This window comes from Cibotium barometz, chromosome 58, assembly GCF_041138505.1.
Source record: "Cibotium barometz isolate CiBa-2024 chromosome 58, ASM4113850v1, whole genome shotgun sequence".
NCBI lineage: Eukaryota > Viridiplantae > Streptophyta > Polypodiopsida > Cyatheales > Cibotiaceae > Cibotium > Cibotium barometz.
In genome coordinates, this window is record NC_141103.1 from 11540462 (window position 1) to 11562530 (window position 22069).

The 22069-nt window shown below is 41.1% G+C and overlaps 1 protein-coding gene across 1 annotated transcript in view; it reads right to left on the reverse strand.

The window, feature by feature from the left end:
- The window catches only part of LOC147605899 (uncharacterized), a 115809-nt gene extending 100998 nt beyond the window's left edge, over positions 1-14811 (reverse strand). Inside the window, exons 1-3 of the mRNA XM_086792563.1 lie at positions 14762-14811; positions 12645-13235; positions 12209-12559 (exon numbers count right to left, since the gene is read on the reverse strand). Coding sequence (XP_086648689.1) covers positions 12209-12559; positions 12645-13235; positions 14762-14811 — 992 coding nt within the window. The remainder of the gene's footprint in view (positions 1-12208; positions 12560-12644; positions 13236-14761) is intronic.
- Between the last annotated feature and the right edge of the window lie 7258 nt (positions 14812-22069).

The window sequence follows — 22069 nt, forward strand, 5'->3', positions numbered from 1 at the left end:
ATTTCATTGTTGTAAATGCATGTAGTGGGATTGTGTAATGATGTATACTGTAATGTACTATGAGATGGTTTAAAGAAAATAGTTTTTAATTTTGTAAAGGAATTCAGTTTTTCTTCAGTTTTTCTTTACCATGCGTGTATTAATCCGTGTATAGTGGCGTGTATTAATCCGTGTATGGTAGCGTGTATTAATCCGTGTATATTAGCATGTATAGATGCGTTTATTACTGCATGTATATAAACTCGTTTATACACGCGTTGATAAATGCAAATATACACGCGAACTTAAATGATAAAATACACGCGCCCGATTCTATTCAAATACACGCATGACCATACACGCGCTCGTAATTTAACGCGTGTATGAAACGCGTGTATGGCAGCATTGTCTTGTAGTGCCTCATTGTAGCCCTTGTGCTTAATCGGCTCATTAACGAGCGTTTGTAGCTTTTGTACTTCTTGCAGAGCCTTCCAAGCATAGAAGTGAATACTCTATGATTCACTTATATCATCAACAATAACTATTTGTTTTAGAAAAACAAACACTAAGATGGCAACCCAAATCTACACATGTTAAATATGTTCTATTGCTTATCTATTGTCAAAATAGACTATATACTAATGTTATACAAAATCTCGACATTGACTTTGATGAGCAACCATCAAGTATTCTAGATGTGGTGGCACTCCAATCTCTATATGGGTCTTAGAGAGTGTCTCTTGAAATTATAAATTACACATATATTTTAGTCAATGAGTTGTTTCTTTGTATCCCATGCCTCTAATTAATATCTCATTCAAGTGTTGCTAAATACTTCTATGTAATCAAAATTGATTTGTCCCTTGATTCTAGTACTCTATTGTTGATTCCCAAATCGGTTATTTTTTGCATTAAAAACAAAGTACTTTGCTAATTGCTTTAGTAGCACTCACTAATCAAGCTCAAAATTATCCATTAGAGGCTAGATTTACGCTTGTCTTTGTGGAGTTATCTCATCATTATTAGAGGTTGGGTTTGAGCTTGTCTTTAGAGTTGTCTTATCAATATTAGAGGTTATTTAGATTTTAATCGTGTTCCAAAACCTCATTTAACCTCTTCAAGAAAAGGTACATTCAGTGAGCTACTTGGTTCAAAATTTTTATCTTCCCCAAAGCAAAGAAAACCTCATTTACATTCAGTGAGCTGCTTGATATCAATTGTATCACTGTATGGATCGTGTATATTTCTATGCTTGTCTCCTTGGTGAGGCAATCCTAAAGAGCTATTGGTAGTACAAACTATAGGATTTTATGCTAGTCATGAGAATTCAAGCTACTATGCTCTTTATCCTTTACGAGTTCTCGCTTCAAGCAATGCTTGCAACCAGTGGGAGTATGGAACTCACTGATGCAATTCCTTGCACGTCGCTACTCTTCCAAGGCCCAAGGTGCTCTAGGGAGAATCACCTTCCCATCAAGTATGCTCAATGCCCATAAGTCCTTCATGCAATCCACCTCTTGTAGATCATCCCTTTTTGCCTTACTCTCTTTAGCACCTGGGATGGTTCTCCAAAGCATATTCACTATGTTTGTAAATATGTGCATTGGTTCAAGAAGATGATATAGGAGTAGATGGAAGATGGATAGCCGCTTCATTATGGGGGATGAACAACTTGGATCCACTTCTCATGCCCTCCTCCAATCGCTTAGCTTTAGTACACGAGGAGGCCTTCCTAGAAATCTCTCTTTTGCAACTCATGGTTGTCAGGGGAGATACTTTTTGTGGCCTTCATAGATAACCTTCCTAAAAGATGTTGAGTATCGGTCCTCTAATATCTAGGCCCACATATAGGTAACCAAATATTAAAAGACTTTTCAAACATTCTAATCATTGTGATGAGATCTATAAATAATGTGAAATGTATAATATGTTAGTATACACTCAATGCCTACCTCTTAGCAATTTGATGTTATATAATGCACATTTGTTAGGCCCCCATTATAAGGAGTAGCCATGGTGTATATGTATTTAGTGGGAACCCTAGCTTAGATGCCGACAGGGTCATTATTATGACCATTGATGATGGTTAGGGATATGAGCGTTAGCTGGGTCCGGGGCATTGCCCCGAGGCTACTGTATGAGGAATATTTCCTCAGATACTAGGTCCATCATTAGTGGTCGGTGGTCAGTGGGCCGTGTTCTTGATACATGAGCAGTGATCATGTCTATGTAGTGTAACCACCCTCATTGTATACATGTCTACCACACCACCTATAGTACTATATATATGGACATGGTTGCCCATGAGCTAAGGTATCCAATGCTTGTGAGAGTATCCACCCCCTTCTACACCTTGTACTTACTCCATCCAGAGTTTGTCTAGATCACCATCTAAGCTCTACTTGAGAGCGCACAGGTGGACAGGACCATCACTTGCATCTCTTTGGTATAATCAGCATTTTAAATTCTCTCCATTGTGTATCTATTGCATTGTCTATTGTGCTTTGTCTTGATATCTCTTTCTGCTGTGCTATATTCTTATATGGTATCAGAGCATAGGTTCTCTTAGCAGGAATAGTGTATAAAGTTTAGTCTTTCTTTGCATAGAACCCTAGGAGTCATGGCTTCTGCTGCTGCACCAGTCTTGTGCATTCCTCCACCTGCCTTCAAACAGAAGGCAAGATTGATGGGATAAACAATACTCTTTGGAAATTCAAAATTAATGCCATTCTAGACTCTTATGAGCTCCTAGAAAATTGTTATGGGAATGGATTCAAAACCAGGGGAAGTCTCGAACCCCAACAACTCTACAAACATAATTCCGCCTAGATGCTACACTTCTTCGGGCGGCATGGAGAAGACGCAATGCTGATGCACTTTGTGCCATCATCACCAGCGTAAGTGATTCTATTCTCACTCTGATTCAACATACTACCAAGGCTATAGAGGCTTGGATCATACTGAGAAATCAGTATGAGAATCATAATCAGACCAGGATTTTAAACCTAGAGAATTAGCTTGCTGAAAAGTTTGTTGAAGGAGAAGCTGCTGAATCATGTATCTTGCGGATCAAAAATCTACGAGATCAAATGACTGCTCTACGGATTACACACACTAGTGAGAGGAGTTGGCCTAGAGGTGCATCCGAATTCTTCCACAGAAGTATGACGGCTTGGCTACATCACTAAACACTCAGGTTAGAGTACCATCTTTATCATTTGAATAATTTAGTGCTATGCTACTTGAGGAGGAGATGCGGCTGAAGACTCGTGATGGTAGTGATGCTGCATTTTTGGCCAATGCTAAAAGCAAAGGCACGACATCTTCTATGTTGAGATATCGAGCTCATCTAGTGAGGCGGTGGACACTGATGACCCACCTGGGGGATAGGCCCCACACTTACACCACTGGCATGGTTGGTGAGATCATGGGTGATATGCGGCCAGTGGGATGACAAGCTGTGTGTGACAACCATTCTAGAGACTGGCATAGTTATAGTGCCATCATCTCATTTAGTTGATTTCACACTATAGAGAACCCTAGTATGTATTTGGTTGAGTACTTTTCATATTGTGTGTACTCTTATCTTTATATATGGTGTGTTGAGTGTTGAGTGAAGAAGAAGAAGATTTTTATCCTCTCACCTTGTGTGTTCTCTCTTAGGGTTTTGTGAGTGTGTGTGTGCTTGCAAGAGCTGAAGCTCTCTTCTCCCCTCTATCTTTTGATGGTATTAGAGCGTGGTTCATGCTAAGGGTTGAGCTGCAAGCAAAAGAAGTACATGAAGCGGTACCAGAATAAGAGCTTCAACTACTCTTCCCTGTTTGTGTTGGCGACTACACTCTTATTGGGAGTTCTACGGGAGGCACCGGCAAACGATCTCTGATTGTTTGAGGAGCTTTCTTCGTGAGAGTAAAGCTATAGGGCAACTATATACTGTCCTATCGCACAGCATTTTTTCGACCGAAAACGTGTTTTGGCGTATTACGACCTCCGTTTTTTCAGAAAACAGGCGATTTCGACGAGCACTGTGGGTAAGTCATCGATTCTCTGTAGAACTCTATTTTAAAAACTGCAAGAAGATAAATTGGTTGTGCAAACACTCTGTGTGCTCTGCAAGGAGGTCAACAGTTGCCACTGGGTGTATGTATGCACATTGAGGTCACTAGTTGTGATATTTGATTGTAGTACAGTACCACTGCAGAAAATATAGCAGTTTCTGTAGGACAAACCAGAGTGCTGTTTGTGATGGTAAATTTTTGTGTGTCTGGCAAGATGTCAAATTATGGCATAAACCAGATTATTGCTGAGAAGCTTGATAAGAACAACTTCCATGCTTGGAGGCTATGGTAAGCCTAGACATGTGCAGGCATATTGTTATAAGAAGCAGGCTGACATGCAAAATGAAAAATTGCAGCAAAATAACTATGAATCCTTGAGCAAAAACAATGAGGATAATGAAAGGTTATTTAATATGCAGCATGTTGGTAATGCCATGTCTGAAAATGTTGAAGCAACATATAAAGATCATGTATGGTACATTGATTCAGGTACTTGGAACCACATGACAAGTCATGGGGAGTGGTTCAAGGAGATGAAAAACCTTGAAAGACCAAGTTTTGTGAAAATAGGGGATGACACTGCTTATCCAATTGCCCATGTTGGAGATGTGCCATTGTCTATATCAGATGGCAAAGTGAAGTACCTTGCAAATGTACTGCATGTTTCGAATATAACAAAGAATGTGGTTTCAGTTGGCCAGATGATTGAGCAAGGTTTGCAGGTTCGGTTTAACCCTGATGGTGGTTATGTTGAAGACTTTAAAGACAAGTGCATGTTGGTTGCAAAAGGAAACAGAGTAGGCAAAATATCTACATTGGATGTAAGCATGTCTGAAGTGAGTGCTGCAATGTTTGCAAATGGTTCAGGAATTGTTATAGACATAGACATTTGGCATAAAAGAATTGGATATGTGAATGTGCAGAGAATGAAGTCTATGCAGACTAAAGGAATTATGACAGGGCTGCCAAAGTTTAAAGTTGAAGATATGTAGAGAATATGTGAAGCATACCAATTTGGAAAGCAAATAAAGCATAGATTTCCACGTAATAGAAATGTGGGCAGAAATGCACTAGATGTTGTGCATTCATATGTATAGGGTCCTACAAAGACCATGTCCATGGGAGGCTACAGGTATTATGTGACATTTATTGATAACCACATAAGGGAAGTGTGGGTATACTTCATGAAGGAGAAGAGTGAGGTGTTCACTCATTTTCAGAATTTCAGAGTTATGGTTGAAAAGCAAACAGGGAAATATGTAAAGTGCCTAAGGTCATATGGAGGGGGAGAGTACTTCTCCAATGAGTTCTCTGAATTTTTGAAGAAGAATGGTATTTGGAGACAGTTTACATGTAGATACACTCCGCAGCAAAATGGAGTTGGTGAGCGAAAAAACAGGCACATTGCTGAGATTGCGTGAGCATTGATGGAAGAGAAGAATATGCCGCATAGCTATTGGGCTGAGGCTGTTTCTACAACAGTTTACATCATGAACAGAACTCCAACTACAGCCATACATGATGTAACTCTAGAGGAGAGGTTTACTGGTAAAAAACTTGATTTGTCTCATCTGAAAGTCATTGGATGCATTGCATATGTGCATGTGCCAGATGAGCTGAGAACTAAGCTGGATCCAAAAGCTAAAAAATGTGTGTTTATTGTATATTCCCTTAAGCAAAAGAGATACAAGTGTTATAACCCTGCTACACGTGAGTTGCGGGTAAGCAGGGATGTTTTTGATGGGATGAGCAGCTGGTATGCTACTGAAAAAGAAGCTGTTGGGACTGATGTGAGTGGAAATGTGGTTGCACAAAATGCAAGTCAGCAATCATAGTCTTTGAGTGGACTAGGAGAGTTCTCATCTAGTGGGATGCAGGTATCAGATAGGCAAGCAAAATCTAACTATGGTGTACCCTATTGGAAGGTGGAAATGCTCGCATGGTGAATGGGAGGCTTTGGACTCTGATCTCTATGCTAGGGAGGAGGTAGAACTTCATATTGAAGTTCACCCAGGAGAGGAGCATACAGTGGTAGTTAATGATGATTGGAATTTTGCTCAGTTGAGAGATCATATTGTCATGTCCTTTAATGTAAGGAACCAATTCAAGTTTGTTGTTTCTAATCGACCCATGCGTCAAAGGTCAGAGAAACATACACTCTGTGTGTCATTGGAGCCCCCTAGGATCCTTAGCTTGAAAGACTGTTAAGTTGCAGACTTAGGTAACATTTTGAGTGATTTTGGGCGATAATTTGTAGCGGTGTACTTCTGAATACAAAATTATTGATTGCACCATAGTCCCAATGTCCTCTGTATTTCACTACAATTTGGATTTTAATTTTGTTAATTTTAAAATTTTTAAGTATGTTCTATAAATTTATTAAACTTTATAGTGGAATGCTTTATAAGAATAGGTTTTGCTCTATAAAGCTCATTTCATTCTTAAGATCTTGCAGTTTCTATTTCCCTTCAATATCCCGCCATGGCTTCAAGCTCTAACTCACTACGCGCAAAACTTGAGAAAATTGGGCTCTCAACAGGTGCAGGTGAGAACATCGCCATTTTTGAGGGGGTGATCGATATGCAAAAAACTATAGACCTTCATGCAGAGGCTTTTCAAGAGCAGGTCCACTACATGAATGATGTAGTGGCACAATATGTCGTGCAATTGCCTGAATCCACCACTAAATGGGTTCCAGTGGACTTAATCAGGCATCTGTACCATGGTGACAAGTCGTTCCGATTCAGGCTCAACCGATTTTTGAAAGGGCTTACATCTAGCAATTATAGGGTTGAAGATGATGACACCGTTTATGAATTGCAGGTTGGTAATGTAGGCACCACCTTCCTTTCATGGGATATGATGTTAGCACTGTTTCTGCAAGAAGCCAGGGATACAGAAAAAAAGAAGGGAAAGGCAGTGAAAAAGGAAGTAGCTCTTGTGAAGGAATCCAAAGGCGAGGTGGAAGAGGTTTTCTCAGAAGAAGCTGAAGCGTCCATGGCCTTGGTGCTTCTCCAACAAGGGTCAACTGAGGATGAAGAGCCTCATCGTGACCTCGAAGGGGATGAAATTGTGGAAGAGATCCCTGAGTTGGATGTAACCACTTTGAATCCCATCATCGTGGATAACAAGGAATTTCTTTTCCTTGATGACATTTGTAAATCCTTGGGGTTAAGGGAGGATGAGGCCTTAAGCATATTAGCAATTGGGTCTGGTTTCTGCAAAGAAGACACACTTGAGCAACAGACTGCAGGTGTACAGATTGATTTTGATGACCATGATCTTACCAAAGCGCTAGCATTCCAAGGTTATGATACAGAACGTACAATTGAGGAAACTGTTTCCAATGCTCTTGTTGCTATAGAAAATGTAGCAGCAGAGTATGAAAGTGTCCCTCAAGAAGCATTTCAACCACATAAGCGCTTGCATGTAGATACATCAGTTGAGCAGCGTGGAAGTAGTATAGACATATGCAACCCACACATTAGCCAATGTGATGATGACATTGAGGTGGGTTTAAATCAAAGTTGTGCCTTCATATTTATAAGTGAGTTATTACTAACACCTGATTTTTTTCTCTTGTAGAAAGCTTATATTTTTGACAAGTTTGCTGCACGTGGAGGTGGAGTTCGTGTGCAATCCGATGGACGAGACACCTCCCTGATTCATTACCTTCCTAGCCTCTCTCCATCATTATTCGAGTAATCCATTTAGAGTACTCTGAGGAGGCCCAAGCAGAGCTCATCAAGTGTAAAGCTCTAAGTGGGGTTCTCACCGAAGATGGGCTAGCAAATAATGCAAACAAATGTATACTTATTAGCAGGGAGGCAGCCATGTACACATTTGCAGGCAACTACACCGGCCACGTGCTAAGCCACTGTGCCACTTCAATCTCCAAAGGTGTAACCAATCCTATTATTATAGCTAATAGCCTAGGTGAGAAAACCACACAGAGTGATGAAGCTAAAGAAGCTCTCAGAAATCTTCTCAGGAACTTGTAATTTTCTTTCTACGAAATCAATACAAAATGTATACTTTTTTAATTGTAATGTTTCTAAGAAGTCTGAACCATTTCTCTTGTTTATTTGTTGTGTCAGCACTGTGCCCTCTAAACTTTTGGCAGGCATGTGAATGTGTAGGAAATTTCATTGATAATGATCAAATATTTGTTCTTTGAATGTCACTTAACATCAAGCTGAAATCTGGCAGTACAAAATCTGAACAATTTTTAAAAAATCAGAATTTTTTTATGTTTTTTGATATTTGTAAGCATATTTTTCATCAAAAAAGTGCACATAATGCTGGATAGAGTCAAAAAATTAAAAAAAAAGGGCTGTGCGCTACGGCGCAAATTTCAGCCTTTCAAATTGCAGGCCAGGCTTAAATTCGCGCCGTAGCGCACAGCCCTTTTTTTGATCATTTTTTCACACAAAAATGCATTGTGTGCACTTTATTTTGATGATTACTCTGCCTAGAACCATAAAAAAAAAAGAAAACTGTTGCTTTTTTAAAAAATGTTCTATCTAATGCCAGACTTCACCAGGTGATTTTGAGCCCCAAATAACTTTTTTTTTTGTCCCTGAGCTTTTCTAAGGCCTTATTGAGCTTTAAGCCTTTTTTTCGGACCGAAAATAAATTCAATATAATTTTGTTTCTGCACTATGTAAGGATCCTCTGTTCAATGCCAACAACAATGCCACGTATAACAAGATAATGTTTCACAATCACCTTATCAGTAATATAAATTTTGTTCCTGTTTAACTAAGGCTCTTAATACATGATCAACAGTTTCTCTCATTCAAACAACAGTACAAGAAATGAAATGTCTGCTTTTATAACAGTTGAAACAAATGAATACGTTGGTTAACGAGTCATTGACAATATCTTATAGATTCAAAAAAATGTATTACAATGTCGAGATTACAAAAGGCACAAAGGCCGCCGCCTAAAAGCTTAATCCTATCCTATAAAGCCTTCCTGATGGAGCGCTTTATCCTGACGTAAACGTAGTGCAAGTGCCATGTCAACAGACTTTAGGGTCACCCTTTTGGCGTGAGCATGGCACATCACCGAATCTTGAAACAGAGAGACCAAAATTGTTTCTGACGCCTCTTGGAGGGCCTCCAGTGCCGTACTCTGTACCCGAGTGACCCTGTCACTGTACTTGTCGATGACTTCTTTTACAACTCTTGCAAAGGGGGCCTTCGCCATGATGGGGTCTGTGCTCTTTTGGTACTTTCTGATTTCTCGCAGAGCCACGGTCGCTGGTTTCCATCTTCTCTTCTTGTTGGCTACAGGGGGTGGTGGTGGATGCGACCTCTCTTCCCATGGCTGTCTATCATTTCTAAATTTTTTTCGCCTTTCTTGCTCGGCTGGATCTAGATTTAGTCTTCTCTTACTTGCTTCTGCCTTCTTCTTTTCTTGTTCTTGTTTTAATCTGCGTGCTTCTTGAATTCTTTGTTCCCGTCTTTCCCTCTCCCTTTGCACCTCCTGCTCTAGTCTTTCCCTCTCCCTTTGCTCCTCCTGCTCCAGTCTTTCCCTCTCCCTTTGCTCCTCTACTTGTCGTCGATCCTCCTCTTCCATCTCCACCTCTTGCTGCCTGTTTGCACGTTCCTTCTTTCTCTTGACACGAATCTTTATTCTTTGTTTTTTAGGTGGAGACGGGGGCTGACGCCTCTCAAGTTCCTCATGTAGTGTTTGTGCTAAGAGCCTATCCAGCTCTTCACGATGGCTTATTTCCTCTGCTTCATAGAAGTGAGCAGCCTGTTGAAACTGCTCTTGCTCAATACATAGAAGTGCTTCCTGGTCTTCCTCAAATGCGACCCTTAGCTCCTCTTGTAGCTGCTGAGGGAATAGGGCTTGCTGTTGCTCTCTTCTTCTATGCTCCTCCTCATCAATCTGGCATTGTTGCTCTTCCAGCACACGCTCCTGCTGCTCAGCCTCTGAGAGAGGTCGGGGGAATGGTGTACGCGTGGCTCTAAATGAGCCGGTGTCTCCAGGCTGCTTGGAGACATCCTCAATATTGTCCAGTCCTGAGAACACATCCGGCTGTACATCTTCCTGTCGGGTCTCTACCTCTCTGTCCATGCTTGTATGCTTCTTTTTGATACGTTTTTGCACTTGTTGAAATGCCTGTGCCGCGGCTACTGCGTGTATTAAGTTGTGTGCACCAGACGGTACGTTTGGGTTCTCAGTTTTGCGTGCAGTGTGCTTAGTTCTAGCCATCCATTGACTTACACGAGTGAATGAACGTGAAAATGTAATTTTAAAACTCACTTTCACAGGTTTATATAGTTTTTGAAAAAAAACTTATTAATAAAAAAAATCTTGACATTAATAAAAAAAGCTCTAACTTAAAAAAGGTTACAATTTTCTAATATGGAACCCATTTTCGACCCATACGCCTCCGCGCAGCGAACCACTCACGCATCCCATGCACGACACTTGATGCTCGCCATGCAATTGCTCGTTGCAGATTGACATTTTTTACAACCCTTTGTAGTAATGACACCTGCCCTTTTGGTTTCTGTCGGCGTCGACCTCCCAAACTGCGATAAAACCAATTAAACATCTCATGCAAGGCATTACTTTTTTCCTTACCACCTCCACCATGTCGCGTGTTCTTAAAGTATGCTGCCTTAGGTTGATAATGAGAGCGCTCCATTCCTTGGGTGCTCCAAATTGCCATTGGACCATATTCGTCGAGAAAAAACTGTGCGTGGGCAAATATAATGTGCTGCAACAAAGATCATATCAGAATTTTACTATTTGGCGATTAATATCAGTAAATAGATAGAAAGGTAAATACCATATAGTGGGTGATATGTGTTTCTCCCCATGCATCAACCATTTGCTGAGTAAATGTATGTATTGCAGTCTTCAAGTTTGCAATCTCCTCAGCAACAAGTGGAGCCTTTTCTAGCAATTGAATCATTTTGTCAAGTGACTCCCACAGCCTTGCCCGCTTGAGACCAAGCTTTGCATTATTCCCACGATAAGTGGTGCATTCACAAATGGCCTTCCATAATTCATATTTTGTGTGACTATTGTACCCCTCGTAATTTGAGAGAAGGTGTCTTGCTTTGGACCCACCCATGCATATTTTGTTTGGATTATCCTGACCCGGTCCTGACTTTTTAGTATCCTTAGTCAACTTTACAGCACCACCATGAAGCCCCACACTTGAAAGGACATCTTCCAGCTTACTGATGCATTCGTTGCGAAGATGTTCAGGCTCCATATTCCATGCATAATTGATATGTAACTTCAGTAATTTGTCCATTATGCGTAACCTAGCATGAAGCGTGCAAATATGAACACGGGAAAGTGGAATCTCTAATATAGGGCTCCATGAGATATCTTCTTGATCACGATTAGGCGGACAATTGGTATTACAATTCATGATGCCATTAACCCACTGCATAGGTTTCTTTGGATCTTTGTTTTGCGTTGCACTCATTGAAGTTGGTTGTACATTTTTCTTGCCCTTTGCATGAGATTTGGTCGTCTTGGTGGCTGCAACCTTGCCTGAAGCTTTGCCGTGATCAATATACTCTGATTTTGAATGGCAGCAATAAATACATGGAAAAAAAGTATTTGCTCCTAGCTTGCATCCCAGCATACACTTCAATGTCTTTAAATCACCTGCCATGTGCCACTCAACTGTAAATGTTCCTACATCTTCCACATGCAAAGTTTCTCCTTTTGATTGCAATGATATGACATTTGGGATGCCTGTTCGGGTAAGGTACCATCGCAATGTATCATTCGTCTCCTGTGGAAGCTCAAATGCTGCCAACCACCATATATTCTTTTCTGATTGCACTCCATAGTAATCTTTTCCCTGAGATTGACTTCCCTTGTTGGAATTTGAGGCTTGTGCACTACAGTCAAGAAGATTATCATCCTGTTCCATATTTCCTTTGATAGCCCTGTTCATAAGTGTTAGGCTGACTCTTTCTAATTTTCGTCCTTTTACAATTTGACACTCATCAAGCTTTAACACAAACACAGCCTGACCTTGGCACTCCTCAATGCTTAGACCATAATAAGAAATCATAGCTCTTTGAAGGGTCCTTAAATCAATAAAGACATTGTTGTACTTGTTGTATTCAAATACCTTTGTAGTACATACAGGCAGAGCATCCTCCACATGACGGTAGCCACCTAACATGGTCGCAATTTCTGAGTTTGCACTTTTTTTTGCCATGGTTACACTGTATGGAGTTGGTAGCATGGGTCGAAGAAAACCTTTAGCACGATGACCTAGTGTAAACACCCTGTAGATGGCTTCATATCCCTTCCTACTGACACCAGCACTATCACATGCATCCATAATCTGTATGGGGCTTACCATATTTTGCAGCTCTCCAGAAATTTTGTTTCGGATTTGCTTAGATATTTTGCATGTGGGATCTTCTAGCAGCTTATATATGTCTGATAACTTAACAACATGTTTCAATATGCCTGCTCTACATTCCTCAGCACCACCTTCATATCCCATCATATCCCCAGCAATATCTCTACATGGAACATAAGTACAAAATAACATCAATATGTTTCACAAAACAGAAAGGCCTGCAAAACAATGGCAAGAATAGAGGTTACCTTGTTGCTCGTACACGACGTTTTCTTGCTCCACTTAGGATTGCCAAGGTTTCTAGGGACTGACGCTTTCTTTTCCGTTGTCGAAAGCCTACTGGAAGCTTCTTCAGGCTTGCAAGATGTCGTTGCTTGTTTCGTGCATCCTGTTTGGCTGCATTCACCTTGTCCCGTTCAGTATCAAAGGCCTGCTTAAGCAAAAAGTTGTTCTGCTGGAGCTCCTGATTCTGAGTTTTCAAGTTGTTCACCACTTCTTCAAGCCTATCAATGTCCTTCTTGTGTTGCTTCTGCAACTCAAGCCATAAGCCTCGGAAATGCAGTCTTGAATGCGATTCCTGAGCTGCAACAAAAGAAAGCCTCCTACAATAGCCAAATAGACCATTAGCTCCATCACCTACATAACTAAGAAATGTAGTGATATTAACAAAATGAGGTGGAGCATTGGTGAGCGGGTCAATAGGGTATATGAATCCATTCGTCCAGAGGTCAATACATTTTCGCCCTTGTGATCGAAGAGTACCCAATGGCACATCGGTCACACCACTTGATTTTGTGCTGCGGATTGTAGCATACTCAGCATCCAAATCTACATGTAACCTGAACTTTGGTGCTCTGTTAGATATATCTTCAAGTGGCATTTTCTTTAGGGTTAGGCAATGCTGAAAAGAGCTTCTTGTAGAACACAATGCAAGAGTGAGGATAGGGTATTCTGAGGAGAGTGCAATGAAGTTTTGCTGTAAAAAATATTAGAAGGTCATAGATCTTCTGATTAGGTAATAGGAGAAAGGACAAGGAAGATGGCAAGAGGCATAGAAAATGGTAGATTGAGGTTTTGCAGCATAATGCAGTAGAGAGAGAGAGAGAGATGTAGATTGCAGACAGAAGTAGGGGATATGTATGGTAAACAATGCAAGAATGGAAAATGGTAAGCTTTGAAGCTATGGAGGTTGACAAAGGGATTTTCTGCACTTCAATGGGGGAAAGACATGAGAGAGAGAGAGAGAGAGAGAGAGAGCAGAAAATGATAAAAAGATGAGGCATGGAGGATGAGAGAGTGTGAGATATCTGCATTTGGAAGTTCAGAGGTTATGGAAGCTTACTAATCACAGATGCAGAGCCATGGCACACCCAAATGTGAGAAAGGGGAAGAGAGAGAGTGGTAGAGAAACGAGGGCATCTTAGAGAGAGAATGTAGAGAGAGAAAGTGGGGGGGGAGAGAAAGTGGGGGGGGACCTAAACGTGGAGGGAAGAGAGGAGGGAAGGCTTTCTAGCCATTTTGAATTTGGGGAAACCAAAAAGTTACCCCCATTTTAGCTCAAGCAAATATATATTTGAAAAAATAGAAATTCAAATAATGATTGCATAAAGATCCCCTTGTCAGGCCTAGTCAAAGTATGCTTAGAGTCCTTAAGCAAAAGTACTTAAAAACATAATATGGCAGCTTAAAGGGTCCCCATAGACCTCAACCTTCCCCTAATGCTAGTGGTGTAAGTGTGGGGCCTATCCCCCAGGCGGGTCATCATCACTGTCCACCGCCTCACTAGATGAGCTCGATATCTCAACACTCCTCCTCGAGCTCAACTCCATCTCATGTACACCAAGCGAAGCCCTAAATCTGCGGAGCTTCTCTCTGTACCCAAATGCTTTGGTGAGTGAAGATGTCAGCGACCTGATCCTATTTGCGGACATAAACAAGGTCAATGTCTCCTGCGAAAACCTTCTCTCTCATAAAATGATAGTGGACCTCTATACGCTTCTTGTGAGCATGAAAAAACTGGGTTCTTGGTGGCCAACTGTATACTGCTAATGTTGTCATAGAAAATGACAACTTGTCTATTCACTGATAGACCCAAATCTGCAAGTAGCTGTCTCAACCAAGCTACCTCACATGTTGCCAAAGCAACACCTCTGTACTCGGTCTTTGTATACTGGATAGAGCAACCGTAGGCTGCTTCTTACTGCTCCAAGTCACAACAGCACTCCCCAAAGAAAACATGAAGCCACTCGTAGATCTTCTATTATCTAAGATACTACCAGCCCAACCAGCATATGTGTACCCATGTACACATATCTCTGTCCCAGTTTCATAAAATAGTCCACAATGCAAAGTAGACCTCACATACCTCAGTATGCGTCTCAATGCATCGAAATGCAGATTCTGAGGAACCTGCATAAACTGACTCACCAACCACCTAGCATAGCTCAAATCTAGCCTGGTGATCATCATGTAGATCAAGCTTCCTACTATGTGCCTATACATAGCAAGATCCTCCAAAATCTCTCTGAATCAGCACTCAACTTGCCATTATGATCCAATGGCATTGAGATAGGCTTACATCCTGTTGTCATCCATACTTGGACAACATGTTCAAGCCATACTGTCTCTGCAGTAATCCAATACCATGTGGTGACCTAATCACCTCAATGCCCAAGAAATATCTGAGCTCCCCCAGATCCTTCATCTCAAACTTCTATCTAAGCAAGATCTTTACATCAAAGATCCCCGGTAATGATTAGGTCATCTACATAGATGACAACAAGTACAACCCCTCTATCACTGTGTCTCACATACAGTGAGAAATCTGCATTGGCTACATGAAAGCCAATAGTGACAAAATATTCAAAAATCTTGTCAGACCATGCTCTTGGTGCTTGTTTTAAGCTTACAAGGCTTTCTTCAACCTGCAAACATGCTCAAAGTGACTCACATTCTCATAACCAGGTGGCTGCAACATATACACCTCTTTCCCCATGTAAGAATGCATTCTGTAAAGACCATTGCTTTGACATAGCCAATGCTATCACAACTCTGACTATTGCCATCTTGGCAACTGGGCTAAAAGTCTTCTCATAATCAATGCCATATGTCTGCGCATATCCTTTGGCTACCAATCTAGCCTTGTACCTGCTTATGCTTCCATCACTGTTATGTTTTACTTTGTACACCCACTTGCATCCAATGGCTTTCTTGCCTTTGGGCAATTGCACTAAATCCCAAGTCTCATTTCCATATAGTGCATCCATCTCCTCATCCATAGCTTTCTCCCAACAACACACATTTCCAACAGCCTCATCAATGCATGTGGGCTCTACAACCTGCACAACTTTTGCCATGTATGCATAATGATGTGCCACATAACCATCATAGATAAACCTTTGCACAAGATTCTTCACTCTCCCAGATCTTCACAGCTTTGCATTCATGGCTTCCATAGACTTCTTTACACCAGATGTTCTCATAGCTATGCCCTGCAGAAATGTCAAGCATACTAAGGGGCTCAACCACTTTCTCTTTGCCTTTATGTGATGTACTAATCACATTTGCAGGACAAGTATTATGATGCAGTCTGCCACTCCATGGTCTATCATCTAGAGCTTCAAAGGCCCCATCTTTGCTTATCCACATTGTTGGGGTGCGATGGAACTTGCCTGCTTTGAAAATAGCAATAAACACATGTAAAGGCATGAAAAGAGATACACTTATCCTGTGGGATCCATATGCAACCTTTAGGCTTGACTGAATGTCATGGAAAATCCTGCGCTGAAAGCTCTCCATTGTAGTGGGGTCTGGAATGGGCCATTCCGGGCTATTTAGTGCAGGAGGAGAAATTGGCTCAAGTGCTCCAAACCTTCCCCTCTGTGGCACAACATATGTTGTAGCAATGAAAAATACTCCTCTATTTGCAAGTTCGGAACTTGTTTCCCCAGCATACATAAGCCTACCTAGATCAACATGACATGCTTCGAAGGTCCCTGTAAAACATTCTAGAGGCTGCCATTCCACACATGTTGAAGGGAAAACATCTGCATACAATAGAATACATTGGAGTTCTTGATATTCACATAGTCTTCATGCAAGCATTTCTCCAAAGCAAAGAAACATTAAACAAGGACTGAAACTTACAGTTAGTTGGGAACCGTGGTGAGTTCTCATCTTCAAGATGTATTTGGCTTGAGGTGTAAACATGTTGCACCTTTGCAAGCCGCTTTCCATCCTTGTTGCAAACTTTGAATTCTAAGATCCTTCCTTTCCAGTGATGGCTTGTGGAAGCCATGTGCCTTCGTCGAGGAACCTTGTGTGCACCCCTCAAACTGGGCTGCATTGTTATCCACATGAACCGCTTAAAAACGGTAGGAATCCAATAACCTTCATCATCCTGTACTGTGGAAATAGCCATGGACTCGATAGTGGATGATGGCCTGCGTACACACTGAAGAGCCATAGATGGCCCAAATGAAAAGAAAGTGAATGTTAAGAATATGGCAAAAAAGCAAATACCTGCTCAGAGACAGAGAGAGAGAGAGCTAGCTAAAGCTTCAAAGAAGTTTGCTGCAAATCCATACACACACACACACAATACACAGACACACACACACACACATGCACACACACACAGAAAGCTAAACCTTCAAAAGAAAGCAAATGAGAGATTGCATTAGGTGCCTGCATGCACAGAGAGAGAGAGAGAGAGAGAGAGAGAGAGAGAGAGAGTCTGATAACAGAGCTTCCTCTAGAGAGAGAGAGAAGGGCTGATAACAGAGCTTCCTCTGAGTAGCTAGTAGCAAAGAGTTTTCCTCAAAAGAAAGCTAATGAGAGATTGCATTAGGTGCCTGCTTGCACACAGAGAGAGAGAGACCTAGAGATAGAGTCTGATAACAGAGCTTCCGCTAGAGAGAGAAAGAGGCTGATAACAGAGCTTTCTCTGAGTAGGTGGTAGCAAAGAGCTTTCCTCAAGTTGGGGATGAAGATAGGGCTGCAAGTGAGGGTGTAGTGAGTGGTAGATGGGGAAAGTGGGTTAGTCTAAAAGGGAGGAGAGAGAAACACGCCCCTACTTTTGGAGGGAAGAGGGAAGTGAGGGGGGGTAACTTTTTGAAACTTTTCCTTTAAAAAAATATTTAAAAAAAAGATATTGAAGATTTTCTTTGCTGGCAGATCTGAAAAAGGTAAGATTCCACCTTTGACCACAAGATTTAGGGTCTTAATCAACCCAACGTTTTTGTACACATGTATTTTTCCTATTGGCCTTCACACTAATCATCTCCTTAATCTCATGGCAGCTTAAAGGGCCCCCATAGACCTCAACCTTCCCCTAATGCATGGTTTGGTGAGATCATGGGTGATATGCGGCCAATGGGATGACAGGCTGTGTCATAGCCATTCTAGAGAGACTGGCATAGTTATAGCGCCAACTCATTTAGTTGGGTTCACACTATAGAGAACCCTAGTATGTATTTGGTTGAGTACCTTTCATATTGTGTGTACTCTTATCTTTGTATATGGTGTGTTGAGTGGTGAGTGAAGAAGAAGAAGATTTTCAGCCTCTCACCTTGTGTGTTCTCTCTTAGGATTTTGTGAGTGTGTGTGTGCTTGCAAGAGCTCAAGATCTCTTCTTCCCTGCATCTTTTCATTCTGATGAGTGTGTGTTCTCTCTTAGGATTTTGTGAGTGTGTGCTTGCAACAGCTCAAGATCTCTTCTCCCCTGCATCTTTTCATTCTGATGAGAAGAAGAAGAAGAAGTTTCAAGGGAGTCGTGATTACTGTGACAAGAAGGGTCACACTATCCACACCCAAGACTGTCAAAAGAACTTGGTTGATGAGAAGAACGGCACCTTGAAGTCTGCATGGAAGGGAAAGGAGTCAGTCAACAATGGAAGGGAAAGGAGTCAGTCAACAATGTCGAGATCGAGCTTGAACTTTAGGTCGCCATTGAAGAGGTATGTTCATCTGCTTAGGCTCCAGTTGATGATTATTGGATTTTGGATAGTGGAGCATCCCGATACATGACCAGTAAGAAGGGCTGGTATAGTTCTTCCTGGAAGCCTCTACAAGAACCCATCAGTGTTGTTGTTGGAAATAATGCTAAATGTCCAACCGAAGAGAAGAAGATATCAAATGTGCTCAATGTACCCAGATAAAAAGAAATCTACTATCAGTTTGCTGTGATGACGGATCGTGGGCTTGAAGTACACTTCAAGAAGAAAACTAAAGCAGAAATTGTAGATACTGTTGTTGGCAAGGTAGTCATCAAAGGAGTAAGGTGCAACAATCTCTACGAGCTGAGTGCCCTTACAGTGTCTGCAGATAAGAGAACAAGCAAGCTTTGGCATGAGCGATTTGGTCAGATTGGATTTGCCGTGCTAAAGGAGATGTAGAAAAAGGGTATGGTAGCTAATTTTCTTGCATTTTTAGAATTGCAGGAACCATGTAAAACTTGTATGATGGGCAAGCAACAACGCAAGGCATTTCCATAGGAAAACAACAATCGAGCAAAGACTCCTCTAGACCTAGTACATGCTGATCTTTGTGGTAAAATGTCTACTACTGCATTAGGGGAATCTTCTTACTTTATGCTATTAGTCAACGATTACAATAGGAAGATGTGGATTTATTTCCTTCTTTGGGATAATGCTCAAGCTTTTGGCAAGTTCAAACAGTGGAATAGGCTTGTGGAAAATGAGACAAGAAAGAAGGTGAAGAAGTTTCTTACAGATTGAGGAGGAGAATTCCTTTCAATGAAATTTGACAACTACTGCAAGGAGAATGACATCAAGCGCCAACTCACCACCACTGTTCACACACCTCACCACCACTGTTCACACACCTCAGTTTCTCATTTTTAAACATTTGACTGTGAATGTTATGTGCATATTCCAGATGCATCCAGGACCAAGCTAGATACCAAAAGGAAAAGTGTATCTTTCTTGGATATAGTCAAGAGTCAAAGGCATACTAGCTCTATGATAAAGAGGCAAAGAATATTGTGGCCAACTGAGATGTGGTATTTGCAGAATAGCCACACTAAGTGGAGGAAGGAGGTCCATCCACTCTATCATCAGCCGGAGAAATAGTACACCATGAGCCCAACCCACCAATCAAATTTCCTCTCAAGGAGGAGGAGTTTTCAGAGGATAAAGACTCTCACACATCACAACATCTTGTTGCTGCACCACAAGGAAAGTCACTTTCAAAGTGGGCACAACAACTCTTTGATGAGCGTAATCGAGTACCTGAGAAGCCAGTATCTTTAGAAGATGGACCACGCAGATCAAGGAGAATAGAGGAGTAGAGAAGAGAATTTGATCTCATTGTCAATATGGCCTTGATGGATGAGATAATGGGAACAGTAAAGGAGCCAGCCACCTTGGATGAAGTCTTAGCAAATCCAAAGTGGAAAGCCGCGATGCATTTTGAGTATGACAACATCATAACATCATAAAGAACAACACCTAGGAGCTAGTTGACTAACCACCAAACAGAAAGGTAATTGGTACCAAATCAGTTTGGAAAGCTAAGTGTGAGACTGATGGCTCACTTGAAAAATACAAAGCTAGGTTGGTTGCACATGGATTTGCATAGGTAGAGGGTTTTTACTTTGATTAAGCCTTTGCTCCCACAACTTGTATAACAACTATCAAGGCGATACTTGCCTTGGCTGCTCACAAAAAGTGGCCAGTCTTTCACATGGATGTCAAATCAGTATCTCTGAACAGCCATCTCAAGGAGGAGGTATATGTAGCTCAACCACTAAGTTTTGAGATGCCTAGATTAAAAAACAAAGTTTGCAGAGACTGAAGAAGGCATTGTTCGGGCTAAAACAGGCCCCAAGGGCATGGTATCACAAGGTAGACCAATTTTTCAAAAAGATTGGGTTTGTAAGAAGTGCTTCTGATGCTGACTTGTATGTTCTAAAAAGTCATGGCAAGATTGTTTTGGTTGTCTTGTATGTAGATGACTTAAACAGTTCAAGTGACAATGATGAAAAGATGATCCGAAAGACAATGGATATGCTGAGCCATGAGTTTGCGATGATAGACTTGGGTCTTATGCATTTTTGTTTGGGGATTAAGGTCTGGCAAGTCAGGTAAAATCTTCATTTCATAGCAAAAGTATGCTTGGGATATTCTGAAAGCATGTGGGATGACAAACTGCAAGTCTGTATCTATGCCAATGGAAGTGAACATGAAGCTTTCTGTGCAAAGGGGTCTTCATCACTTGTTGACATCAGGAATTTGGTGGGGTGTTTGATTTGTCTCACTAACACTAGACCTGATATCACTTTCACAGTTGGTGTGTTGAGTAGGTTTTCCAACAAGCCACAAGAGAGTCATTGGAAGGAAGGGATGAGGGTACTTAGGCACATCAGAGGTACTCTTGAGTATGGCATCACTTACAGCATGGGTGACACTCTGACAGTTTATTGTGACTTAGATTGGGGAAGAGATTGTGATTCTAGAAAATTAGTTTTTAGATATTATTTCTCACTTGGTTCTGGTGCTTTCACTTGGACCAACAAAAAGCAACTTACAGTTGCACTTTCTTCCACAGAGGTTGAGTATAAGGAAGCTTGCTTTGCTACATGTGAGGTAGTATGGCTGAGAAGAATCTTAGTTGACATGGGAGTTTAGATGAAGGAGGCTACAGTCTTTGAGGTGCGATAATCCGAGTTGCATGGCTATCTCCAAGAACCCTGTGTTATGGTCATCATGTCTTGAAGACTTTAGAAACCTCGAGTCGTGTGTGTATTTGGTAAATGGCATTTTGCATTCATTTTTCTGGTTTCCTTCCATATATAATAATGCATTTACTTTTGTTTGGACTTCATGGGGTAAGGGAAACTATTCCCTCTTAGAAATTCAACAAAGTCACGAGTTTCAACCAAAGCCATTCACTACTCCCCATGGAAAGATACAACACACAAGGAGGACATGTCATCTAATATCCCCATGGAAAGATACAACACACAAGGAGGAGAAATCATCTATTATCCCCATGCAATTCGTGCATGAGATGAAATCTTACTTAATGGTGTTGGGAAAAAAGTTCTAAGAGACCTAGTGGTGTATGCACACTACATGAAGTAATTCAATAGACATAATTCAATATATTAATGCAAGCATTCTATGGTGAGACCCATATCATTCAAGATATATCTTGTATCTAATTGTGCACAGAGCCTACTATACCCAACGGGATCATTAGTAATCTTTCAAGGGACCATAGTTCTGAAGTGCAGGATGAACAATACACTTCCCATTTTTAGCTAAGCTTTGTGAGACCTCTCCCTCTCTCTCTTTCTCAAGCACACACACACACACACACACACACACTAAAATTACATCACATAACCATGAGTTCCTAAGTGAGAATCGAGGAGACTTTATCTTATTTAGCCCACCAGTCATGTAGGGAGTAATTAAGGTTTATCTTATTTAGACCACCATTCATATAAGGGGCCCAATTTCGTGAGTAATAAAGGTTTATTTAGAGTCTTAATTGACCAAGTCTTTCACTAGTTCTTAATGAAGCTTTAATCACCTTTTTAATCATCCACTGTATATCTTAATGATGGCTCCCATGCTTTTGTATCCACCATAGCCATGTCCACAACACCAATTTCCTCTTATTATGGGTATCAGGGCCTCATCTCCAT